At 44.3% G+C, this 23,561-nt stretch overlaps 1 protein-coding gene and 1 long non-coding RNA gene across 2 annotated transcripts; one reads left to right on the top strand and one right to left on the bottom strand.

Annotated features, from left to right (window-relative positions):
• The first annotated feature begins 815 nt into the window (after nucleotides 1–815).
• LOC307225699 lies at nucleotides 816–4,836 on the top strand. Its single transcript, XR_013843142.1, has 2 exons — nucleotides 816–4,190; nucleotides 4,221–4,836. It is a non-coding gene; the product is annotated as an uncharacterized lncRNA (long non-coding RNA).
• LOC307225668 (NADH-cytochrome b5 reductase 3-like) lies at nucleotides 4,393–22,587 on the bottom strand. The gene is made up of 9 exons (XM_079993738.1): nucleotides 22,456–22,587; nucleotides 13,886–14,017; nucleotides 13,152–13,224; nucleotides 11,570–11,676; nucleotides 11,127–11,256; nucleotides 10,268–10,351; nucleotides 10,062–10,147; nucleotides 7,825–7,924; nucleotides 4,393–6,455 (listed from the first exon to the last, which is right to left on the bottom strand). Exons 1-9 carry the CDS (start codon nucleotides 22,474–22,476, stop codon nucleotides 6,283–6,285), a joined length of 906 nt encoding a protein of 301 aa, XP_079849864.1. The 5' UTR covers nucleotides 22,477–22,587; the 3' UTR covers nucleotides 4,393–6,282.
• Nucleotides 22,588–23,561: the final 974 nt, after the last annotated feature.

The following is a 23,561-nucleotide window of genomic DNA, read 5'->3' as shown; positions in this document are numbered from 1 at the left end:
TAGGGCTGTGCAGAGCTGCGCGAAGCCCGGGACTGCAGGCAGCTCTGCGCAGCCCTCGGAAGACGCGCCTGTCTCCCGAGGGTTGCACAGAGCTTCCTGAAGCCTGGAGAGCGAGAGGGGTTGGTGCGCACCGACCCCTCTCGCTCTCCAGGCTTCAGCGAAAGCCTGCATTCGCCCCATAGGACGCACATACATTTCCCCTTCATTTTTGGAAGGGGAAAAGTGCGTCCTATAGGGAGAAAAATACGGTACCTATTTAGATAATGGCTTTTGTTCATCCTCCCCCAGTACATGCCACCAAATCAGTTCTGAGGATCCCCCCTCCCAACCCTCTGGACCAGATTATGGGGGAGGGGAGAGAGGGAGGGGAAATTCCTGTTGCACAAGTGGAAGTCTTTGCCTGTACAGGGCAAATTTGTTGGATACAACACTTAAATAGTCATTAACTCTTTTTACACCCTTAGGCTTCTTCATTTTGTATCTTCCTTTTCGTATAAGTTTTTTAAAATAGATGTGAACACATGTAATAAGTTGGTGTGGTAAAGGAACAGTGGGGATTCAGCTGCATATTTTGTGTTATCTGTTATTGCTAGCATAAAATAAGCAACATCACAGATGTGGATAGTTCAGCCATATTGGATTTATTGTGTATACTGTGTGTTGCATAGCCGGGACATTAGTTTCTGATTCATCTTATGGTAGCCCAATCATTCTCGGAATTGCTATGGATTGAAGTAAAGGTCATGGAATTGTTTGTCTGAAACAGTATAAATTGGTAGACGTCAGTGTAAAGGTAAAGGTAAAGGGACCCCTGACGGTTAGGTCCAGTCGTGACCGACTCTGGGGTTGCAGCGCTCATCTCGCTTTATTGGCTGAGGGAGCCAGCGTACAGCTTCCAGGTCATGTGGCCAGCATGACTAAGCCACTTCTGGTGAGCCAGAGCAGCGCACGGAAACGCCGTTTACCTTCCCGCCGGAGCGGTACCTATTTATCTACTTGCACTTTGAGGTGCTTTCGAACTGCTAGGTTGGCAGGAACAGGGACCGAGCAACAGGAGCTCACCCCGTCTCGGGGATTCGAACCGCCAACCTTCTGATCAGCAAGCCCTAGGCTCAGTGGTTTAACCCACAGCACCACCCGTGTCCCAGACGTCAGTGTAGTAGTCTTTAACTCAGATGTTTCTTGCCACCCTAGTTTTGAAATCTTCCAAAAGGAAGTCCAACTGATTTCTCGGGGTTTACACCCAAGTAACTGTGTAAAATTGCAAGCAATAAAGCTTTAAATAACTTCCGGAGATCTTAAGCGTTCTGGTTTGAATAAAGCATTGTGTGTTTGACGGGCCAGCCCAATGAAATGGAACTACCCTCACAACAGAAAAGTGGATGGTTGCTTTGAAACAGTCATATTCTTCCACCCTCCCTAGTTTGGACTTCTAAACACTAGGGTATGGTAAATTTGCCACTGCCAATGTTAGCAGCAAAGGGAATGGAAAATGGAAAGGAAGTATTGGCACTTCAGAAATGAAAATGACCCAGCCCATTCAACTGCTTTCTGTTAGCTGAGGTGGAGCAGGGGACACCCAGTTTTGTGCTGGCACTCAGAAAGCTATGACTAATTTGCATGGCAAGGTTTTGTGTCTAGTGAATTTTTTGCTGTAAAACAATGGGGAAATACCACTTATATGTTAGCCTGGAAAAATATACTACTTTGAGGGCATCTTGAGTGAAAGCTCCACCCTTGACAAGAAGATGGGCCAAAAAGTATCACAGGAAACAACCCAAGAGAATAAGGCTGCTGTCCTGGTTATATGAGATGTTTTTAGACAAGAAGGGGTCTATGTGTCTCAAAAGCTAAAAGAGTATCTTGGCTTTGAGGATCCACAAAGCAAATCCCACCTAGCCACAGATACCCTAAATGAAATTTTTCTGGTAAACTTGTGTGTGCACTCTACTAACATCTTTCAGTGATAATTAACAGAGCCTGCTTGTTAAGATGGAACAAAGTAGCCATGGTGTATGTCTTAAGTGAAGGGAGGGGCCTCGGTGTGGAGCTGATGTTGTTAGAAACTGTTGTTTAGTCGTGTCCGACTCTTCGTGACCCCCTGGACCAGAGCACGCCAGGCACTCCTGTCTTCCACTGCCTCCCGCAGTTTGGTCAAACTCACGTTAGCAGCTTCGAGAACACTGTCCCACCATCTCGTCCTCTGTCGTCCCCTTCTCCTTGGGCCTTCCATCTTTCCCAACATGAGGGTCTTTTCCAGGGAGTCTTCTCTTCTCATGAGGGGGCCAAAGTACTGGAGCCTCAGCTTCAGGATCTGTCCTTCCAGTGAGCACCCTCAGGGCTGATTTCCTTCAGAATGGAGAGGTTTGATCATCTTGTGGGATCCCCAATTCCCCTTTTGCTCTGCGATGCCTCTTCCCCAGTTCAGCTCCAAATGTAAAGGAGAGGTATCCATTTAATGATGTTATCCCTGGTCCAGGTTTCCTTTATCAGTAAGATGTGATACTGTGATAGAAAATCAGTGGAACAGGTGTTCCTAGTAAATGCAGCCCATCAGGCTACAGTCCAGGTTAGGGGATAACTTTATGGTGGCCTGTTGACCGTCAACCCCTTTTGTTCACAAGGTGGTTGCGGGGGGGGGGGGGCTGTTAATTCCACCAAGGCCACAGGACAGTTCTTGGGTATTCTTTGCATATGGCAAACCTCTGGTAGCCTCTTTTTAAATACTCCAAGTGTCTGATTTACCATCAGCATGCGGGACTAATGAAATGGTTTAATCCTCTCATTCATTTTCTTCATGGTTGACACTCGTGAAGCAAGAGGGTTTAAAACTACTCACCACACCTCAAAACTACTTTTGTTTATGTTCCTTTTTTACATAACAAACCTTGTGTGATGAGTGTTTTATAACTGCTCTGTGGCTTCTTCTATGCTTTTTTATTTGTATACAAGTAACTGGGACTGAGAAAATGATGATCTGCTCCCTGCAAATTTTGATTTTGATTTCATCATCCTATTGCACGTAAAGCATGCTGCAACAGGCAAAGCAGTTTCAATCCTGTTGTCAGGTTTCCTCGCTGGTTAAGCCAAATCATGGTGCAAGTCAACAGCTGCACACAGTAATAGGCCAAATTAATATATAAAATGGCAGCTGTCAAGCTGTACTGCTTACCTAGAATATCAGATGACCAGGAAGAGAGCCATTTTTAGCAAGCCTGGTGCACACTGGCAAAACATTTCCTCTGCTCTAAGGGCTATAAAAAGGGGGAGGTGGGAGTAGGAAATGGATCTTGCTTGACTCAGCTGATCCTGCCATTATCCCTGCAGGCAGATGGAGGAGTGAATGTAGGAGCTGTTATTATTGCTGTGAATGGAATTTGTGTCCCCTTGTTGGGAACTTCTTAGTCATGTACACGTGGTCTAAAGGATATTTGTAGCTATTTGCAAGATGGGGCAAGGACCACAGGCAAGAGGCTGCTAGACCAGACATTTTCCAATTTATAAATACACCCAGTCCCCATTGCGTGGAAGAGCATGTTTTTTAAGGTAGGATTTTTGGTACCTCAACTTCCATTCATCATATATCTATCAAAGGGAGGGTGTATGAAGCAGAACCCCCTGGAACAGAAATAAATGTGTGCAGATGGACTAACTGCTTATAGTTGGAAAGACTGGAGAGACTTCAGTAACTTGTTCTCAACCCCTCCCCCTCCCAATGATCTAGCTAGTAGTAATACAGAGGTAATCACATTGGCGTACTTTGGAGTAGTTAAGGATTATTAAGAAAATGTGCTTGAAAGAGCTTTAAATAATTGAAATAGGATAATTGCCTTCTGAGTAGCTCCATTTGGTCTCCAATGCCTGCTGTTAATTATACTGCACAAAGGTCTGTTCATCTGCCTTACTGTTTATTAGGTCAACCAAGGTCTGTGGAAGCTGAATTCTCTAGAGCTTTTCATTAGGGTGGTTCACGTGCAAGCAACCTTGGTGTCTCCTGCTGTTGCTGAATTAATCTCCCATCATTACAGTATTAATATGTTTGACTTCTTGACTTAGCTTGGTTGGTAGAGCATGGGACTCTTAATCTCAGGGTCATGAACTCGATGCCTTGCCAGGGATTGGACTAGATGACCCCCCATGGTCCCTTCCAACTCTTCTATTATTTTATCTTTCTGGCTCTGCTGGATACAGTGCCATTTCAACTGTTTCCCCAGAAACAGGAAACCCAGGAGGAAACCCAGCCAGATGGGCGGGGTAGAAATAATAAATTATTATTATTGTTTTGCGTTCTCTTTTGTGAGCCATGTCAGAGAATATTTATTTCACCTTTGGTTGTTTTTTTTTTAAAACATTTAGTCCAACATTAAGGTAAGATGACATCCATGAAATAAGTAAACGATAAGCAAAAAAAGTTTTATTTCTACCACGTTGCAGTTGGAAAATTTAATAGCTGAACAGGTAGGATGTGTCCTACAGAACAGTTTGTGTGAGGCGAGCCAGAGCTGTTCAACACCTCAAATAATACATTTATTAAAAAGTTAAGGTTCCTTTTGCCCACAGTGATATACAAAAATATTAAGCAAAAAGATAGTTACATGGACTTTGCTTATTTTCTGCCGCAAGAGTTGTTTCAATGAAGGAATTTAGCACATACAGAAGTAAAAACATTCTAGTGTTTTGTTCTATCTATCTTCAGTCTCTTGCTCTCCCACTAGCATTTTCCAGGTCCTAAGTTGTGCACACCTGACTAGCATCCCATCAGGCTGCAACCCCTCCCACTCCCTTCTCAAAAGATTTCAGCAAATATATGTAGTGGCTTACTTTTGTTCCTCAAAACACTCCCAATAAGGGCAAGTATGGTACTGCCACGCAGGAGTCCTGGAATTGATCAACTGAACCCACAGGATGCTTCAGGGCAAGATATAGAAGAGCCTTAGAATCAGCATACAGGACAGGAGAGAAGCATGCTCAGACTCAGGAGCCTGCTCTCTCTAGGTGGAAGGAGAAACCGCAAACACTCATTACACAGGCACAGGCAGGGCTGCTAGGCTGCAGTTCTAGTTTTAATGTGCCAAAAGAGTTTTCCCTTCATTTCAATGTGGCTTTTTATCCCAATGTCCCAGTGGGATAGTACCCCATGCAGATAAAAAAAGGACGTCTGGAAGAGACTAGAACTTACACATTCGGGAATGCGAGACCTCATCTCACACACATGTTCATACACAGTGGAATTAATTTTGGGGGGAATCTGGCCACAGAATTTTAATTTATTTAACAACGCCATTTAGCAACTTATAAAAAGATCTATATAAAAAGATTAGTTAAAATGCACACGATACCTCTGCAGTTAATAGGTATTACGCACATCTCTCAGGAATCTGTAGAAGTCTTCTTCTGGCAGTTGTAAAGCTTACAGTTTAAGAAGATATATACGACACACACTTAGAGCTTTAAGTAATTGTTCGATGTCCCACAGCATTCCAAAGGTGACCGACATCCCAAAAACAATTACAACTGAAATACCATTAAAAAAAAATCAGTGGGACTTATTTCCATGGAAATGTGTTTAGCACTGGGCTGTTTTACACACTTCACTACTAAAGAAGGTTGGAAGCATTTTAAGGAACACTTGTGTACAAAGCTTTACTTGGGAATGATTAGCAAGAGAAACTTAAGGAAGACGTTGCTCTGTAGTGAGACAATAAATCAGCTCTGTGTTCTCAATACACAGAGGTTTCTAATGTATTTTCATTAACTAAGCAACACTCCCCCCCCCCCCAAACTGGCTAAACCACCAATCTTCAAATAAAGGCAATAATGAAATTTCAATTATTGATCAGTGTGTATTTAATACAGCTATGCTTAAACTGCTCATTGTATAGCTTCGTGACAAGAAAACTCTTCCTTCACATAAGCGTGCTTGACAGTTGCATATCACGCACGCATGCTGTATCAGTAAGAAACTCTTTGGTGATGCAAGAGGCCAGCTACATTTTGCCTATCTATTGTGAAAGAGTTAATCCAGTGGCCTTACAACATATTTGTTAAGCATAGCGAAGCTAAAGATACCATATACAACACAGATATCCATTACAGAATTTTCAGCGTGTCACTAATAAGAGGACACCAAACTTGTATAGAGAGTTTGGCATCTCTCTGAACGCAGCTTCACAACTCTATGCCCCAGGCACTTTTTCTGCCTTGTTCCCTGCTGTTCCCTGCACTCGCATTCATTGTTTCCCCCACTTACACATTCTGATTTTATCGTGCCTCCATTCCCCTTTAGTACGCAAATCTCATCTCTTTGGAATATCCCAATTTATCCAGATTGGGAATGCAAGCATACTGAATCATTGGAGGGGGGCCACACATCAGGATGAGAACATCGTCTTGGGGCGGGGGCATGTGGTCCCTGATCATGTCTTCGTTCACAAATCCTTGGCTGTAATCCCAACCTAATTAGGAAAGACCACAATCCAAGTTATCTGTTAAAATGAGACACTGCAGTATCTATAGACACCAAAGAAAATAAATGCATATATACATTTTGTATTCATGGATTTTTATTCTGCTGTCAAAAAAAAAAAAAAAAAAAGCTTCAAGGTGATTAAAAATCAAATACACTAAAACAACAAGAATTGGACAGTAAGAACAAATACAATGTCTTTGGCCAGGGCACAGCCTGACTCGCTCCTCTGGGAATCTTCGCAGAGCTCTGGCCCAATGGTTGCCATTGGTTTGATCTGAATTAATTTTATAATGAATGATTTTAGAGTGTTGTGTTGTACTGTTTTATTGTTGTTAGCCTCCCTGAGTCCGGCTTCGGCTGGGGAGGGCGGGATATAAATAAAATCTATTATTATTATTATTATTAAATGCCATTAAAAGCCTAAGAGGGTAAATTTTGTCTAGTCCCTAAAATGATGAATAAGGAATCAGGTGAGCACACAGACGGAGGAAATCCTGTGCCCCAGTAAAGAGGCCCTTTCTGTAGTTACTACCAAGGGAGGGCATACCAAAGAAGGGCTTCTGATGAAGATTTTAATTCCCAGACAAAGTCAATGCGGAGAAAGTCCACTGCTGGTGCTGAAGAACAGAATGGCTGATTCACACACGACACTGAGTTAAGCCAAGGTTTAACTGAGCTGTTGTCTGAACCTTCATGAGTAAGCTCTCTCCTCACTAGTCAATATTTGTTCTTGTCTCAGTAGGAGCAAAGTAGTAAGCCATAGTTTGGGCTCACTGTATTTTGTGAACCAGGTGATAGTGAGCATGTGTGAATGAGTCCAACACTGCAGACAGAAATTTCATTTTACCCAAAACCCATTTCTAATGAGCCTCTTCACATATTCAGGAGTCTTTGTGCTAATGCACGAAGTTATTGTCAACTAACTTTCAAAAGGTCGTTAGTCACAAACATTGACTCATCTCTATTACATCATGAATTTCCAATCGTCTTCACGTGGTGCAATGGGTCAGGGCATCTGGCTGTTAACCAGAAGGCTGGTGGTTCAAGTCCACCCAGGGACAGCTGTGGGCAGGATTCCTGCATTGCAGAGGCCTGGACTAGATGACCCTCTGGGTCCCTTCCAGCTTACAATTCTGTGATTACAGTTGGAAGACATTTTCCACAGAAGTCTGTTTTTTCCCTGGCATTTGTCGCAGCAAACTGGAGTTTTCTTGCATGCACTCAACACCGAGCCACCACCAATCCTGGCTCACTTAACAGGTGTACTTGTACAATACATACATTTGCAAAGATAGAAACATATTTTTAGATGGACAACTAAGATGATAATAACCATAATGGAATAAGGGACTTACTTTCAGGTGCTCTATCCAACGTGTACCACAGTTTAAATCGGTTTGAATGTTGAGCCTGCACTTCCTCAAGTTCTGGGCGTAGCAGGATGTCATTCTCAGTCTGTCCAAGAAAAAAAAAAGGAGCAACCGTTTTTTTTATGTAGCTGTGTACTGTCCACTGTACAAACTTTTTTAAAAGACTAGGTAAAAGCCACTCCCAAACCAGTAAATGAAGAAGGAAGTACAGTAACGGGCGTAAATTAGAAAGCTGTCATCTCACCGCACTTTTCCATGAGGCTATGGTTTGAGGTCTGACTGGACTCTCGGTAGCAAGGAATAACAAAACAGGTCTAGTAGTGATGCATGCCATCGACTTTGATATCATGGTTTGATAATGCCAGAAGTCGGAAGAAATTATATAGTGATGTTCAGCCCTGCCCATAACCCTCCACTTTCTCAAAGCACCGTAAGGGACACTTCTTCAGGTTTCATCTGTTAAGACTCTTGACACACCAGACACAAGGCAGCTCCAGGCAGGCTTTGCCTTCAGCTTGGTGCACTGTGACTTGGACAGGCCTCCTCTAGCCAGCCAGAAGGAATGCAGGGAAGGCTAATGATGACAAGTCATTCTGAGGGGACAGGAACTCCTTACAGAAAAGAAGCATAAATATCACATGGTTTCTTCCCATCCCAGCGTCACTATCTTTTGCAGCTAGGCACACATCAGTTGCTCATCAATAGAATATAGATGTGCACATCTGTATACAGTACGTGTATATTTTGTAGAGCTGGAAAAAGTGCAGAAAGAAGAGCAACCCAAATGATCAAGTGACTAGAGCAACTGCCTTATGAAAGGGAGCAATATTACCCATCCAAAGGAATTTGGCACAAAACAAAAGACTATATTTAGGGTTGCAAGGAAAGACTCATCTGCACCTGTTGTTGCTGGGAGAAGACACCTATTTCTGGAGCTGTCTCTATCAAAAGAAAGCTATTCTTGGATGGGATTATCTCAAGGCAGATGTCACAATGGAGGGTAAATAATGCAGAAGGAATCTTGGAGGTACAGAAGCACATTATTAAAAATCAATGAAGGTTACGTTACAGGATTTAAATTGGTAAATCACCCTGTGGAGAAAACTAAATTCAGATAATTAGTGTTAGGGCTACTTTTATTTTGGTGTAAAAAAGATTTAAGATGGACTAACAACACATGTAGCTTGATATATCATCCCAATACAGACACCAAGCACAACTGAGTATGAAAGGACCACAAATCACAACTAAATCCAGTCTCTTCACATCAGCAAGGATACAAAAGATCCCAGGATCTAAGGCAGGGGTAGAAAATCATTTTCAGTCCAAGGGCAACCCTGTCTTGTGGGCAGCCTTCTGTGGGCCATGGCCACGCTGGGTGGGGTCTGAGTGAAGACTGGGTGGAGCAATGAGTGCAACTTTTACCTCTGCATGGTAGGCTGAGATTTCTGTGTACCTCTCTCCACTCAGGCAAGGCCTCTTTTCACAGTTCAAGAGCACATTCCATCCAGGCAAAAGCATTTGAAGATGTGAAATGGCGCCACTAGCAAATGATGTGGCCTATGGAGAGAATGCAGCCTGGGCACAGTCCTAGGGCCAACAGAGAGGCCTGGAGGAGCATGTTTAGCACCTGGGCTTGAGGTTCTCCACCCTGGTCTAGAGCAGGCTTCCCCAACTTTGTGTTCCCAGATGTTGCTGCACTTCAACTACCATCATCTCATCTACTGGCCAAGAGTTGTAAGGCCAACAAGGTCTGGAAACTCAATGTTGATCTAGGACCCTTGGACCTCCAGATATTACTGAAGTACCACTCCCGTTGTCACTAGTTTTGCTTACAGTTTGGCAATATCCTGAGGGCCAAAGGTTCCCACTCCTGGCCCATGGGATGGTCTGAAGGAACATGACCTAGTTCTACTGCTGAAGCCAAGGAGGAGTCCAGAAACCTTCTGAGATGGAACACTGTGGGAACCCAATGCAAGCTGCTCTGAGCAGTACAAAAAGGGGGGATATAAGGCTGCAAGTTTATGCACACTTACGTGGGAGTAAAGTCCTATGTAAAATATAGAATATGTTCTTGAGTAAACGTGTAGGATTGCACTGAACATCAGTAAATATGTCCCTTTAAAAAAACACCACCACCTTGCTTTTCTGAGCCCTGCCAAAATCCTGCCTTTCCTTCAGATTAACATCCACAAAAAATAAAAATAGAGACGTCTATTTACCTGGTTAGCAAAGAGTAAATGGCAAATGGTGGGATCCTCTTCATCCTTCATGATAGCCCGAATGAGCTGCAACATGGGGGTAATTCCTTTAGAGAAGGGGGGGGGGGAGGAAAACCAGCCACAGCAGAGTCAAACAAAGAAAGCCACCTCTTAGAGAACACAAACAAACTCAATACACAAAAGACAGCAAACAATCTATTTTGTACCTGTTCCACCTGCTATCATCCCCACATATTTGACATGTTTAAGAACCGGTTCAGATTTCTTTTCAGGACGAATAGCAAATACGCCTGTGGAAACATCAAACAGTGGTTTTATGGCTAGAAGCAGAAGTTGATAAGAGCCACAATTTCCCCACCCTTAACTAGGAGACTGGAGGAAGAAAACCTTGTCCTAGAGATGTGCAACCTGTGGCCCTCCAATGCTGCTAACACAGAAACTCCCATCAGCACCAGTGAGCACGGTCAATGGCCAGGGATGATGGGAGCGGGAGTCTAACAATATCTAGAGACCCCGTTGCCTCAGCAGAATAGGGAGAGACCCTCTGCTGCCCTCTATGGGAAAATAAACATAAGCTAGGGAAAATGCTATCTTGAGAGCTGCCAACCAATTCATTACCTAAGCCCCATCCAGTGCTCCTCTGCAAGAAAAGGCAGGGTGATTGGAAGAGTGAAGGCAGCTGCTAGAATTCCCATTAGAATCCACAATTCTTGTGGTGGTTTACTTACTACTGAAATCCCCGCACCTCTCTACTAGAGGGGCTGCATGAAGGCACAGTGCTACCAGGGTTTCGCATTGAGAGAACGTGCTGTAGCAGGAGCTGGGCCCATGCACTCTCTCCCCCTCCATGTGAAAGAATATGAAAGATGGCTCCTTGCTAGCCTCCTTCCGGCCACTCCTACTGACAAGCTGGTGCCAAACATATTGCTGCTTTCCTTTGGACCATATCAGCAAGGCCAAGCGGGGGGGGGGGGGGGTCTTGTTGTCTGGGCAGCCCAGGAACCCCCGACACACTGCCCAGGCTTGCACCTATGAGCCCATGCTATTTATAAAAACCAGTCTTGCCTTTCCCCTTGTAGACAAGCAGTCCACTGGGTCCACGAAACTCAATCGTGTCATTTATTTTTAGGTTTTCCAAGTACTGAGACATCTTCCCTCCATCAGGGAATTTTGGGTGAACTCCTTTGAAATATATCTATTTAAAAGAGAGAGAATAGAAAAATGATAGCTTTAAAACAAAAAACAATAGTAGTGTATATATCAGATTACCGGTAGTTTCAGATTTTCTATGTGGGCAATGCAAGGATAAGAAACATGTCTCACTTCACACCCTTTGCAAATCTAGACTAATTATCAACAGAGTTTCACCACCACACTGCAAGCATATGGCTGTATAGGGGCCATCCGTGAGGGTTTCAAATCAGACTGAATACTTCACAGAGGGTCACGAGATACTTCAAACTTTGTTGCTTTATTGCCCTGAAGCGATCATTCTCAACAGCCATTACCTTCACAACAAGATCCACATAACCTTTGTCGTCATCGCTGGTGACTGGTGTGTAGGGCCTGATCACCAGATTCCCATCGATTCTTGCAGAGAGGTAGATGTGCTGCCCTAGAGGTAAATTAGTAAGTTTTAAAAATACATCATATTTTGAAGAGACTGAAGAACATGCTTACATTCTCCTTGATATTGGCATCCCTTTAGCATACTTGGTACCACTCTATGCTCTCCCAGAATGCTATGTTACGTTATGGCCATTCTAGATCAAATCAGCAAATGCATCTGTAGAGCTTCATTTTTCTTAAAAAATGATCCAAAACTAAAGTTTTCCCAACTCACCCTCTCCACCTTTTCAATTTAACATTTACAGTATAAAGCCAGCTCAAGAATTTATTGTACTTCTTTCCTACACATAGAATTCAGGAATTCAGGCTGCAATCCTACACTTGCTTACCTGGGAGTTAAGTCCCACTGAACTCAATGGGTCTTACTTCTCGGTAGACATGTATAGGTTTGTGCTACCAGAGTGGCCCACATCTGCACTGAGCCCCAAGGGGGTCTCGTAGCCAGGTGTGTACAAGGCACAAGAACTAAACTATGTACCTTGAGACTATTCTCTGGCTCTTCCAACACTTTCCCAAGGTTCTCAGGAGTATCAACTAAACAGAATGTGACCTGTGGACCAACAGTTGACTCTTCTTGTTTTATGGTATTCAGAATGGATAATTTTCCCCATGGTCATACTACACATCAATAACACAAAGTACTATCTATATGGCCATACCTATTCTCATGGTTGATCTGTGGGCAATATTAACAAGTTATACTAACATGTGGCTTTGTTGTGATACTTTTGCTTTCTGCAAGCTCAGATGTTAGAACTTGCTCCCAGGTGGTAAGAGAGGTGGATGAACAGTACAACTGTTCTCCTGGACAAATCATCCCAACACCAGAGAAGGAAAAGAAATTGTGTTGCAACCAGAGACAGAGGGGCTATAGTAAACCAACTCATCAAGTCCTTAAACCAGCTGTGTGAAGACAATGGACGCCACAGTACCATTCTGCCTTTGCCACCACTTGTGTCCCAAGAGCAAGGTGGGGGCATCTTTCCGATTAGCTAAATGTATAAAGACTCAATTTCTCCAGGAGAAAAAAAACTGATCCATGAAGAATCAGGAATGTTGAAAGCTACTCTTCTTGCACTTGTTGTCACTGCCTTCTGACTTTTTCTCCTTTCATATTGAAACTAAAGCCATGAGCTCCCAGGAGATGTTCCATGCATGTACCGACCAGATCCAGATCTAGCTCTGTGGTGCAGCAGTATTTCCGGGTGCTGTGACAATTTTAAAAGATCATAAATACTTTCCCCCTGAGCTTTACTCCTTCTGCCAATAGAGAAACGTAGCCACAGGCTTAGTACAGAAGAGGGTGGGTGGGCTGCTCTTTCCTTTCAAAGCCCCACAATTCAACCAAATGTCTTGGGTTCCCACTCTATTTCTCTGCCACACACAAAACCCCCAGACAGACAGACAGATAGATGCAGCTGCACTGCAAAAAGTGTTCATTTTCTTCAAATAAAAACATACCAATAGGAAGGCCTAGAATGTGTTCTGGGGATGGCAAGGCAAAACGGAATTTTCTTGTGTCATGACTAATCTCCTGAAAAAGGAACAGCAGGCAAGTCAGTGCTTTGAAGGGAAGTGCAAATGCTTGAGTATTATACATTCTTCTACCACATATATTTATAATCAAGATAAGAGGTAAACGTAAAGGTAAAGGTAAAGGTAAAGGTAAAGGATCCCTGGATGGTCAAGTCCAGTCAAACTTGTCAATGGGGTGCGGCACTCATCTCACTTCAGGCCAAGGGATCTGGGCTGTCAATAGAAGCTTTCTGGGTCATGTGGCCAGCAGGACTAAACCACTTCTGGCGCAACGGGACACCGTTGTGCCAGAGCGCATGGAAACGCCATTTACCTTCTCACTACAGCAGTACCTATTTATCTAATTGCACTGATGTGCTTTTGAACTGCTGGGTTGGCAGGAGCTAGGACAGAGCAACGGGAGCTCACCCCGTCACGTAGATTCAAACTGCTGACCTTCTGATCAGCAAGCCCAAGATGCTCAGTGGTTTAGATGACAGCACCAAGCCATGTTTCAGAACTGCCTGTTCGCTTAGAAAATAAACATGCATGCTTATAAGGAGAGTGGGAGACACACACTTCGGTTTTCCATGGATTGTTTGGGAATCCTGGTACATTTTGTTCTCTATCTTAACTTGGCAGGGGGAGAAGAGGGAAAATTGAGCTATGGTGACTATTACCTCTTTGTCAATCAGTCGCAGAGCATATTTTACATCTGGATTCTCCAGGGTAATGGGAGGCAGAGGCTTAGAGAAAATTCTCATGATCAAGCTGATCACGAAGTTTACTGGAGAGAGTGCAACTCTTCCCAACTGCAACACAAAAAGGGAAAGGACAGTATCACTACCATGACTCTAAATATGAACAGCCCACGTTAGTAAACATTTATGAGCAAAATAAAAAATAAAATAGCAAGTAACATCACATTAGTAGCATAGTATCACAAAGCAATACATAAGATATTAAATATATTATAATTTTTCTTTTAAAACAACAGTTCAAGTAATCTTTATTTTCCTGAGGGATGAAGTAAAATATAGTACCTCTGTACTGTAAAGGTAAGTGGCTTTTAGAGTCCTGTGCTTCACATCCATTACTCCACAAACCCTTGCAATAACCCCATAAGTTGTGCCAATATTTGGAACATGAAAAATGGAGGGATATATAAAGCCACATAGTGAACTTGTGGCCAAGGGGATTTCCCAGCTCACACTCAAACATTCTGGTAAATATTATGATGCTAACAACACACACAAATGTAATTTGTTCTGCAAGTTTCCTACTTCTAACAGGTGCCTGGGTTTAGCTGGCCAAGAGCACATAGGAGATTTATGGCATTTTAAAATATTTGCTTTATTTATGAATACCTATCTCCCTACATACCTACCTATATACAATGAGAGGGAGAGGGAATGAAAATGAAAATGCTAACACAAATGGAAGCAAACAAGAGATCCACCACCGCACACCAAATCCCAAGGTACATTCTGCTAATTCATAGCTGCTTGATTCTTCCCAACTACCAGCCCTTGTTTTTCACATACGCCCACACCTGATCCTCACACCTGGGGCGCAATGTGTGTGCATGCTGCATATCTTCCCAACTGAGACTTCACACACAGAGATTTCCTAACTATTAGCCAACATTTATGGGCTATGAACCAGCAGTTTGCCTTAAAAAACAAATGGTGGATGTAATTATGCAGCCATGATGTAAATATGTCAAACACAGGTCTTGTTTGTGTTAACTAGGACTTTTGCTTTTCTGAGCCAGAATCAGAGCCAAGGGTCTAGAAATTATCAAAACTTATTAAGCACAAACAAACATTATGGACTTGCATAATACAAACGGATGCAATTAAAAATAACTTGGATGAATTTAATAAATAATAATAATAATAATAATAGAATACAGCTCATACAGGATGAGAAGTGAAGCTGCATGTGACTCGATCAGCAATGCACACAAGGAGGGCATCTGTGGGTATATGCTAAGTTGTATGAATATCAAGTCTAAGATACCTGTGCATCATGTAACAAGCTGTTCATTATTATCCATAATTCAGTAACCAGTTTTATAAGAAGGCCACTCTGAGGGAAAAATGCACAGTGGTCAAGACTGTATCTCCATCTGCTCAGGTGGACTGACACCATGCCCTGCCGCAATTGCTCATGGCTGGCCCAAGACATTTCAGCACCTGAGATGAACCACAGAATGATTCCCACCTCCCCACCAGGGAAGAAGCGTGAGTGAAGATCTACATCAGGCACAAAGGGGAATAAAGATACACATCAGGATCTGCTGCCCCTATGGATTCTGCCACTTGAGATGGCTGCCTCCTTGCCTCATGGGTGGGCTGACCCTGCCATTGCTCTCTTCTGAAGAAGTAACTTGAGGGCTAGCAGGCGTTTCTCAGAGGGTGAGATCTGGACTTGGAGCCTAGAGCGGCTGGACTGCTCCAACTGCTTTCCACCCTTCATTCCAAGGGAAGCTCTTTATCAGATTTGGCTGAGTGACTCTTGAACATTATACATGATGGCAACTTATCTAACTGCATGGTTGACCTTAGTGGTTTATAATTCCTTATAAGATACTGCCGAGGGGCAGGAGAGATAATCTGTCATCATGAAAGGAGAGAAAGGAAAGGAACTAGAGAATATCCCCACATACAATAGACAAACTTCATGGAATGATTTGTTTAAAGGTGCTGCAGATTTAGAAACACACAGTCTATCTTACTGTAATTTAGTATTCCTAAAAAAACAACCCAAAACATTTCCAAACAATGACCCTGAAGTTCAGTATCTTGCAGTATTTCATTCTCCCAGTTCATCTAATAGAAGATAATTTTATTCTCTTCTATATCTGCCCTGGTGTGGGACCAATACGGTTTCAAGTGGCCCAATTTATTTTATATAAGATTATTTTAACTGTGGGTGCAGCGTTGAAGACAGGACCTTGGAATCACCACATTCAAAGCCCTGTTCTCGTCAGCCAGATCCTATCCAGACATGCTTGAAGTTATTCTCCCATGACCCCCTCAATCACCTTCACCTAAAAGAAGGTATCTGCAACTGGGTGATAGGTGTTAAAATCTACTAGGTCCAGAGCCGTTCCCCCTGCCCCTGAGTGGCTACCTTTATGGTGGCAGCAACTACCCCTTATGCAATGAAGCGCTCACCACCCCCTGGACTGCTCAGCCCTCCTCTCGCTGCCAGGCTAGATTTCACTAGCTCTGATGGGCACGGATGTAGAGAGGATGTAGTCAGACACCTAACTTGCAAGTACAGTACTGCAGACACCTAACTTGCAAGTACAGTACTGCAGGGGCTTGGACTGGATACCTTCCAACTCTACAATTCTATTATTCTACCCTGTACACAGGGTACATAAGCTGAAATTAATTCCACCACGTCAGACATGTATTTTATCCAGAGCACCATTTGATGGTGCTGAAGCAATAAAATAATCAATTTCCTCTAGCCGCAACATCAGATATTCCCAGGGCTAGCACTAATGTTAATTAATCACTAATGCAGGCGGTTCTTAAGGAGAACATAAAAACTCTCTTATTCCGAATGCCCCATTGAAAAAGACAAGTTGAGAGCTCTCTGTCAATATTCTGACTACAGTCTTGTTGACATGGTGTGTTTGCGCATAATACTAGTGAACTACCCTATGTTTGTGACCCACTAGTCTAGAGCCTGTCTCTCCCAGAAAACCAGATACAATTTAAATTTTATTACTTTTGTTCTAATCCTTTCCTGCAGGGAGTTTAGGCAACAGACATGGCATCCATTTTGGGGCTCCAATCCAGTACCCACTATGCTATACTGCCAGAAACTATTACCACCCCACCCCCAAGATATCATCATGGTCTCAGAGGCTGGGCCAACCATTTCTCAGGCTAGTGGAGTTGGCACTGCTTTTCTATGCTCTTCCAGTCTTACCTTCTCCAGGCTGCCCCACTAGAGCCAACAATACAGCATCTTCAGCTGTCTTTACCATCTAATTTTAAGCCAGGGGAGCCATTTTGTTTTGTCAACTTTGAATGGCCAATGACTTTTTTACCCTTTCTTGCTGGTTTATCCTCTTGTTCAGAGCCTCTCAAACATAAGACAGGGAAAGCAGCCATTGCCACTGGATTAGCACTGCAGCCTGCGTGACAACCAAGGCATGGTTAACATCCTAAGATCCTACTGGAACATCTCAGAGTACAACAAACTGTTGCATGAGCTGCATGGCTGCTACAAATGGCAGCAATTCTAAATATGTTTCTCCCCAAGCCCCTTCATTGTGTCTAGCAAGTAAAATGTGTGATATGGTATCACGGCACTTCCAAGTTTCCTTATCTCATTTCATTGGCAGCTGCTTCCAAGGGTGGGAAATCTGAAGCATGTTTTCACGTTACCTTTTAGTTTTTTGTGGGGTCGGGAGGGAGAGAGAAAAAAAGACAGGAACCATAAATCTCCTGAAAGGACAAGCTGTGCCCTGAAGGAATTTAAGGCCACTATTATTTATTGAACATTAATTAATAACTACTGTTATTCATGGTTTATAGCAATTATTATTAATTTCATATAGGTTGGTTTTCTTCATTGTTAATTGTGATTTTTAATGTTATTATTTGCCACACATAAAACAACATAACTTACAACACATAAACAAGTTGCTTAAAAACCACCCTGGGATTCTTGAGTGGATGCTGGATGACAAATACTTCAAACAAACATAATTGTGTGAATTTCAAGCACTGTTACTATATTATCTATTTTATGAATGAAGAGGTCATGTGTGTTTTGCTTCATGGAATCAGTTTGTTTAAGATCCTCATGAGATTCAGTTAAAAGAACAAGCAACACATTCCCACCAGCTGAAGTTTCCAGATTAGCCTTGGCAAAACACACACACACACACACACACACAGAGTATTTGCATCAGTTTCCTGGAAGACATTCAACATTTCAAACATCAGAATATTATTGTCAAGGAAGAAAAAGCGATATGGCTTCTCTCCCTTCCCTGGGAATTTAGTCTTCTTAAGAAACAAACGCAGAGCAGTTAGCATTCTGTTCTTAAAGCTTTCAACCAGGACCTTGGTCAGCTAAGGATTATTGGCTCCAGCTTTAGGGTGCGGCCGAGCAGCATGCAGCACATTCAGATTTAGCCCTCTGAGGAATTCAGTCAGACTGGCCAGAGGGAATGGTGGGAAGAAGATGCCAACAATGCCTGCTACGAAAACAGCAAGTTCATCCTGTCAAGCCAACTGCAATAGACCGTGTCTTGCAAATGTCTCAAACTGATGCAACCCTCCCAAGCCACTTCTGCAATGGAACCAAATATCTAGCATGCATAACTGATATATTCTATATATTTTTCTTCCCTTCTATACATCCAACTGATTACAAAAAGGACACACTTATTTTCCGTGTAATGTAGTCCTCATACAGAGCCATCAATACACAAGGGGACATCAAAGGTGAACAGGGAGCTCAGGCAGATTTGAGGAGGGAGGCAAAGGTTACCAACAGGGATACATAAAGATATGAGAGAAAGTCAAAGCTATCACCAAGAAACAAGAGGAATGTCTCAGGAAAACCCCAAGGTTTGCAGAAGTGCAAGAAAAATGCTAACTAAAGATCAAAACTAATGGGGCAAAAAAGAATAATAATAATAATAATAATAATTTATTATTTATACCCCGCCCATCCAGCTGGGTTTCCCCAACACATAGCAATGGAGGCTAAGCATGCTCAGCTGCCCCGGAGCACAGTCCTTTGGAAAACGCTGGGGCGAAGGGGTAAGGAACTGGCTGGCTGGAAGTGGCCAGAGAACAGTGGGACATACCGTAGTCACAAAACCAGGAGGCTTTAAAATGCTGCTGTTCAGCTGCTGGACATGCCAGAGAGTCTAGCCAAGGTAGACAGCAAAGACCACAGTGGGGGTTAAGAAAAGAGACTGGAAGGAGCAGTGATCTCCCCCCCTCTTGCCCTCTTCACAGCTGCTTTTCTCTTTCTCTTTCTTCTACTACTGACTAGTTAATGAACAGAGAAAAGGCAAGTAGAAAAATGGAGTGAAACAGGGCAAAGGAAGACACAAACAACTACAAGAAGGCAGAAACAACCATCTCGCTGCTTTGAATAAGTCACTTCCTGAATCAGACTGAAATGCTATTTTAAACGTAGATAGGAACGAAAGTGAGAGCTGCTGGTAGAATCAACAGAAAAATCCAAGAGTAGCTGTGACTGAACTTGGAAGGGAGAGGAAGCAGATACAAGGAGAGGAGGAGGAGAAATCTGGAAGCCAGGAGTAGAAAAAAAGGAAAGGAAAGATGAACAACAGAGGTGATGGGAAGGGAAGGGGACCAAGTGGGGGTGTGTAGCTTTCTTGAGGAACCCAGAACCGTAGCCCATCAAGAAGACACACTTCCCGTTCATGAAGGTGCCACTCCTCAAACAGGAGAACTACCCCCACGGTCCTGAGGTACAACACATATATATTGCAACTTCTTGTTTTGGTGCCTCACTCATTTTATACAATTGTGTGATCTACTATAGCTATTTAAAACAAACTGAATAGGAATTTATCTGTATCAGCTGCAAAGTTCAGCAAGCTTCCCTGAACCACTCAAGAGCCCAGAGAGTTAGACTCTAAGCTCTAGGCTGGTGGCCTTCAGGGTAGCATATGGAGCAAGGCAGGCAAAAAAAATTGCCCTCCAGCCTCTGACATTCCACCCCTAAGCTACGGGCCCCTTCCTGCTCACCTGCCAAGTTCGCTGGGCCCTTTGGGGGCTGCCTGAAGCCTAAGCCCCCCACATGTGGGATGGAAAACTTCGAACCGCATAAATGGGAAGCTACAGTGCTCCCTCTGAGCTCTGCATTACAGGCTTCCCCAACCTCGGCCCTCCAGATGTTTTGAGGCTACAATTCCCATCATCCCTGTCCACTGGTCCTGCTAGCTAGGGATCATGGGAATTGTAGGCCCAATAACATCTGGAGGGCCGAGGCTGAGGAAGCCTGCTATATTATATCCACTGCAAGTAGGCTACACAAGGATTTATAACTCTCATGAAAACACTGTGGTCTCACAATATATATTGGAAAGTTAAACAATACGGAAGTACCCAATTAAATTTCTCCAGACACCACCCATCTCTTCAACCAAGTTTTAAGTGGTGGTGTTAAGTTCTATTTTGTAGAACTTCAAAAGACACAGAAAATGTTTACGAGAGATGTAAATAATGATAACTCAGTTTCTAGCATAGAGAGACCCAGGCAGATTCAAAACAAAGAGAATTACTGTACTTATATATAAGTGCCCATTTGTTCTATGGAGCGTTCAGTCTTAATTTTAATAATTGAGGACAAATATTAACTGGTGATGGCTGAGGAGCTACAGCAGTTTATTTCTCAGAAAATAATTTGCTTGTGGTATGATACTGTACAGGCAAAGCAATGTGGCAGCCTTTGGGTGTTGCTGGACCTGACACCTGACTATTGGCCGAGCTGGCTGGAACTGATGGGTGCCACGTTGATCACCTATCAAGTACCTATACTGAAGATCTGGTAAATGTTTAATTTCAGTTAATTAAAGGAATACATAAGTAATCCTATGCTCCCTGGTAGGGTGGGCTGAGAGTCTGTAGGATGCCATTGATCTCCTATTCTATAGGCTGTGGCCTCCCCATTATGCCAGCAGAAACCTTCATGACCAGCACTGTGTTGATGCTCCCCAAAACAGGGTGTTCCAGGAACAACCCCATCAAAAATGACCAAAAAATATCTGCCCTGGAGCTGATGCACAAACAACCCCTGAGATCAGTTATTAAACCCCATTACTGTGAACTGTGATGGTAACTTTTCCTTCTCTGAATTGTGAAGATTAATACTCTGCCTTCTGACCGAATAATCCTCAATATGATTTACAAGTTGCAATAATACAAAACTGTATGGGAGCATGCAGTTCTCTGGGCAATGGATGGAGCATGGCACCTCTTGATAATCCTCTTGGTGAGCAGGAACCTCAGAGATCTGCAGGTGGATGAAGAGAGTGTGGCTGGGTCCCAAGCCACCATTTGTGCCATTCCTGTATATTGCTTCTTCAGGAGGTAAGAGATAAAATACCTCTGATCTTGGTCCAACTTGCTCCATAGCCTGACTCCTGGTAAATCTCTGCATTTCATCAAGGTCTGTCCTAATCCTGCTGCCCAAGGCCTACCAGGGGTTGCAGCTGCAAAACATGTGCTCCACCACTTTTCTCCAAGGACTGCAGTGCTTTTGTAAGCAAGATAGTTTGCCTTCTGTTATGCTCTCATTCCAAAGGCACCAATTATGCGTAAAAAAAAATCCACTGAATGTAAATAAGATAATGGCTAAAACAAGAGCTATTAAAAACCAGCAAGATGTGCAGCCCTACATTACGCATATTTCCTCAAGAGTAAGTGCTACTACGTCACTACTGACTCAATGAAGATTTACTTGGGAGTAAAACACAACTTGCCAAGAGTTACTAAACATGTACTGAATCAGGCTATTGATCTTAAACATTTTTTCTTTAGATCTGGCTGCTGGGGGTACGTAATGTTCTCTTAACTGCCTCTCACCAAAATGTAATAATGCAAAATATACTGTCAGCATTATGATGTGTATATACACACATCAAAGTACATTAGGCACACCCCCTTTTTTTTAAAAAAAAAAATCAAAGCTCTATAAATAACTTTAAAAACCATCCATTGCTGATGGATGGCTAGCAACAGAGAGAAGGCAAAAAGCCTTTTCTATTCCAGTGTGGTGATCGCCAGGAAAGTCTGGAGTGTTTTTCCTATGAGTTGTCAAAGCAGGATGAGTCACAAACGCCGCCCTGCAAGCTTCGGAGCAGCTGATAGAACAGGCCTCTCTGCATACCAGTCTGCTCTCGATCTCTCTCCCCCACCCCCTTTTTCTTAATGCACTCACGAGGTGCACGCGCGGGGGATCTCTCCCTCCTTCCGCCCCGCAACCTCCAAGCAGGGCCTTCTGACGATCTGAGAAACGTGCAGGAAAGGGCGCCCGGGCAAGCCCCTTGCAGAAAAGCGCTGAGCGTCCGCAACGGGGAGCCTGCAGCGCTGGGCAGGAAGAGGCGCGCGCCCGGGGCTGCCATTTGCAGAGGCTGCTGCGCCCGGGAGGGCGAACCCTGCCTGCCTCGGCCGGTCCCCGGGGAGCCGCGCTGTGCAAGGCGCCGAGGCGCAGCAGCCGGCCGGGTACTCACGGTGCTCAGATAGGCCCCCATGGCTTCCTCCGGGGTCCCGCCGCCTCGGCCACCAGATGCAACGCAGCGCAGGGCAAAGAGCGCAGCCAAGGAACCTCTCGCCCGCCCCCGCACGCACGCCCCTCCTCCTCCTCCTCCTGCGCTCATTTGCCTCGGAGGCCCGTCCATCACAAGGAGGCCGCAGCCTGACTCGCTGGGAAGAAGCGGCGGGCGGGGCTTGGATACCGACTGCGCCTTGATTTGTGGAGGAGCCAGAGGGAGCTCCTTACCAATGGGAGGGAGTGCCCGCTTACCAGGGGCTGCTGGGAATTGGAGTCCGCTAACTGAATTAGGCGGCGCTGTGGCTTCAACCACAGAGCCTAGGGCTTGCCAATCAGAAGGTCGGCGGTTCGAATCCCCGCGATGGGGTGAGCTGCCGTTGCTCAGTCCCTGCTCCTGCCAACCTAGCAGTTCGAAAGCACGTCCAAGTAAAGGTAAAGGTAAAGGTAAAGGTAAAGGTAAAGGTACCCCTGCCCGTACGGGCCAGTCTTGACAGACTCTGGGGTTGTGCGCCCATCTCACTTAAGAGGCCAGGGGCCAGCGCTGTCCGGAGACACTTCCGGGTCACGTGGCCAGCGTGACATCGCTGCTCTGGCGAGCCAGAGCCGCACACGGAAACGCCGTTTACCTTCCCGCTGGTAAGCGGTCCCTATTTATCTATTTGCACCTGGAGGTGCTTTCGAACTGCTAGGTTGGCAGGCGCTGGGACCGAGCAGTGGGAGCGCACCCCGCCGCAGGGATTCGAACCGCCGACCTTTCGATCGGCAAGTCCTAGGCGCTGAGGCTTTAACCCACAGCGCCACCTGCGTCCCCACGTCCAAGTACAAGTAGATAAATAGGTACCACTCTGGCGGGAAGGTTAATGGCATTTCCATGCGCTGCTCTGGTTTGCCAGAAGCGGCTTAGTCATGCCAGCCACATGACCCAGAAGCTGTACACCGGCTCCCTTGGCCAATAAAGCGAGATGAGCACCACAACCCCAGAGTCGGCCACGAGTGGACCTAATGGTCAGGGGTCCCTTTACCTTTACCTGAATCAGAGACATCAGTGCGTGCCTCAATTTTATG

The sequence above is a fragment of the Podarcis cretensis genome (genome assembly GCF_951804945.1).
Source record: "Podarcis cretensis genome assembly, chromosome: 10".
NCBI lineage: Eukaryota > Metazoa > Chordata > Lepidosauria > Squamata > Lacertidae > Podarcis > Podarcis cretensis.
Note: the sequence above shows the minus strand (reverse complement) of the source record. Positions and strands in the feature narration are given on the sequence as shown.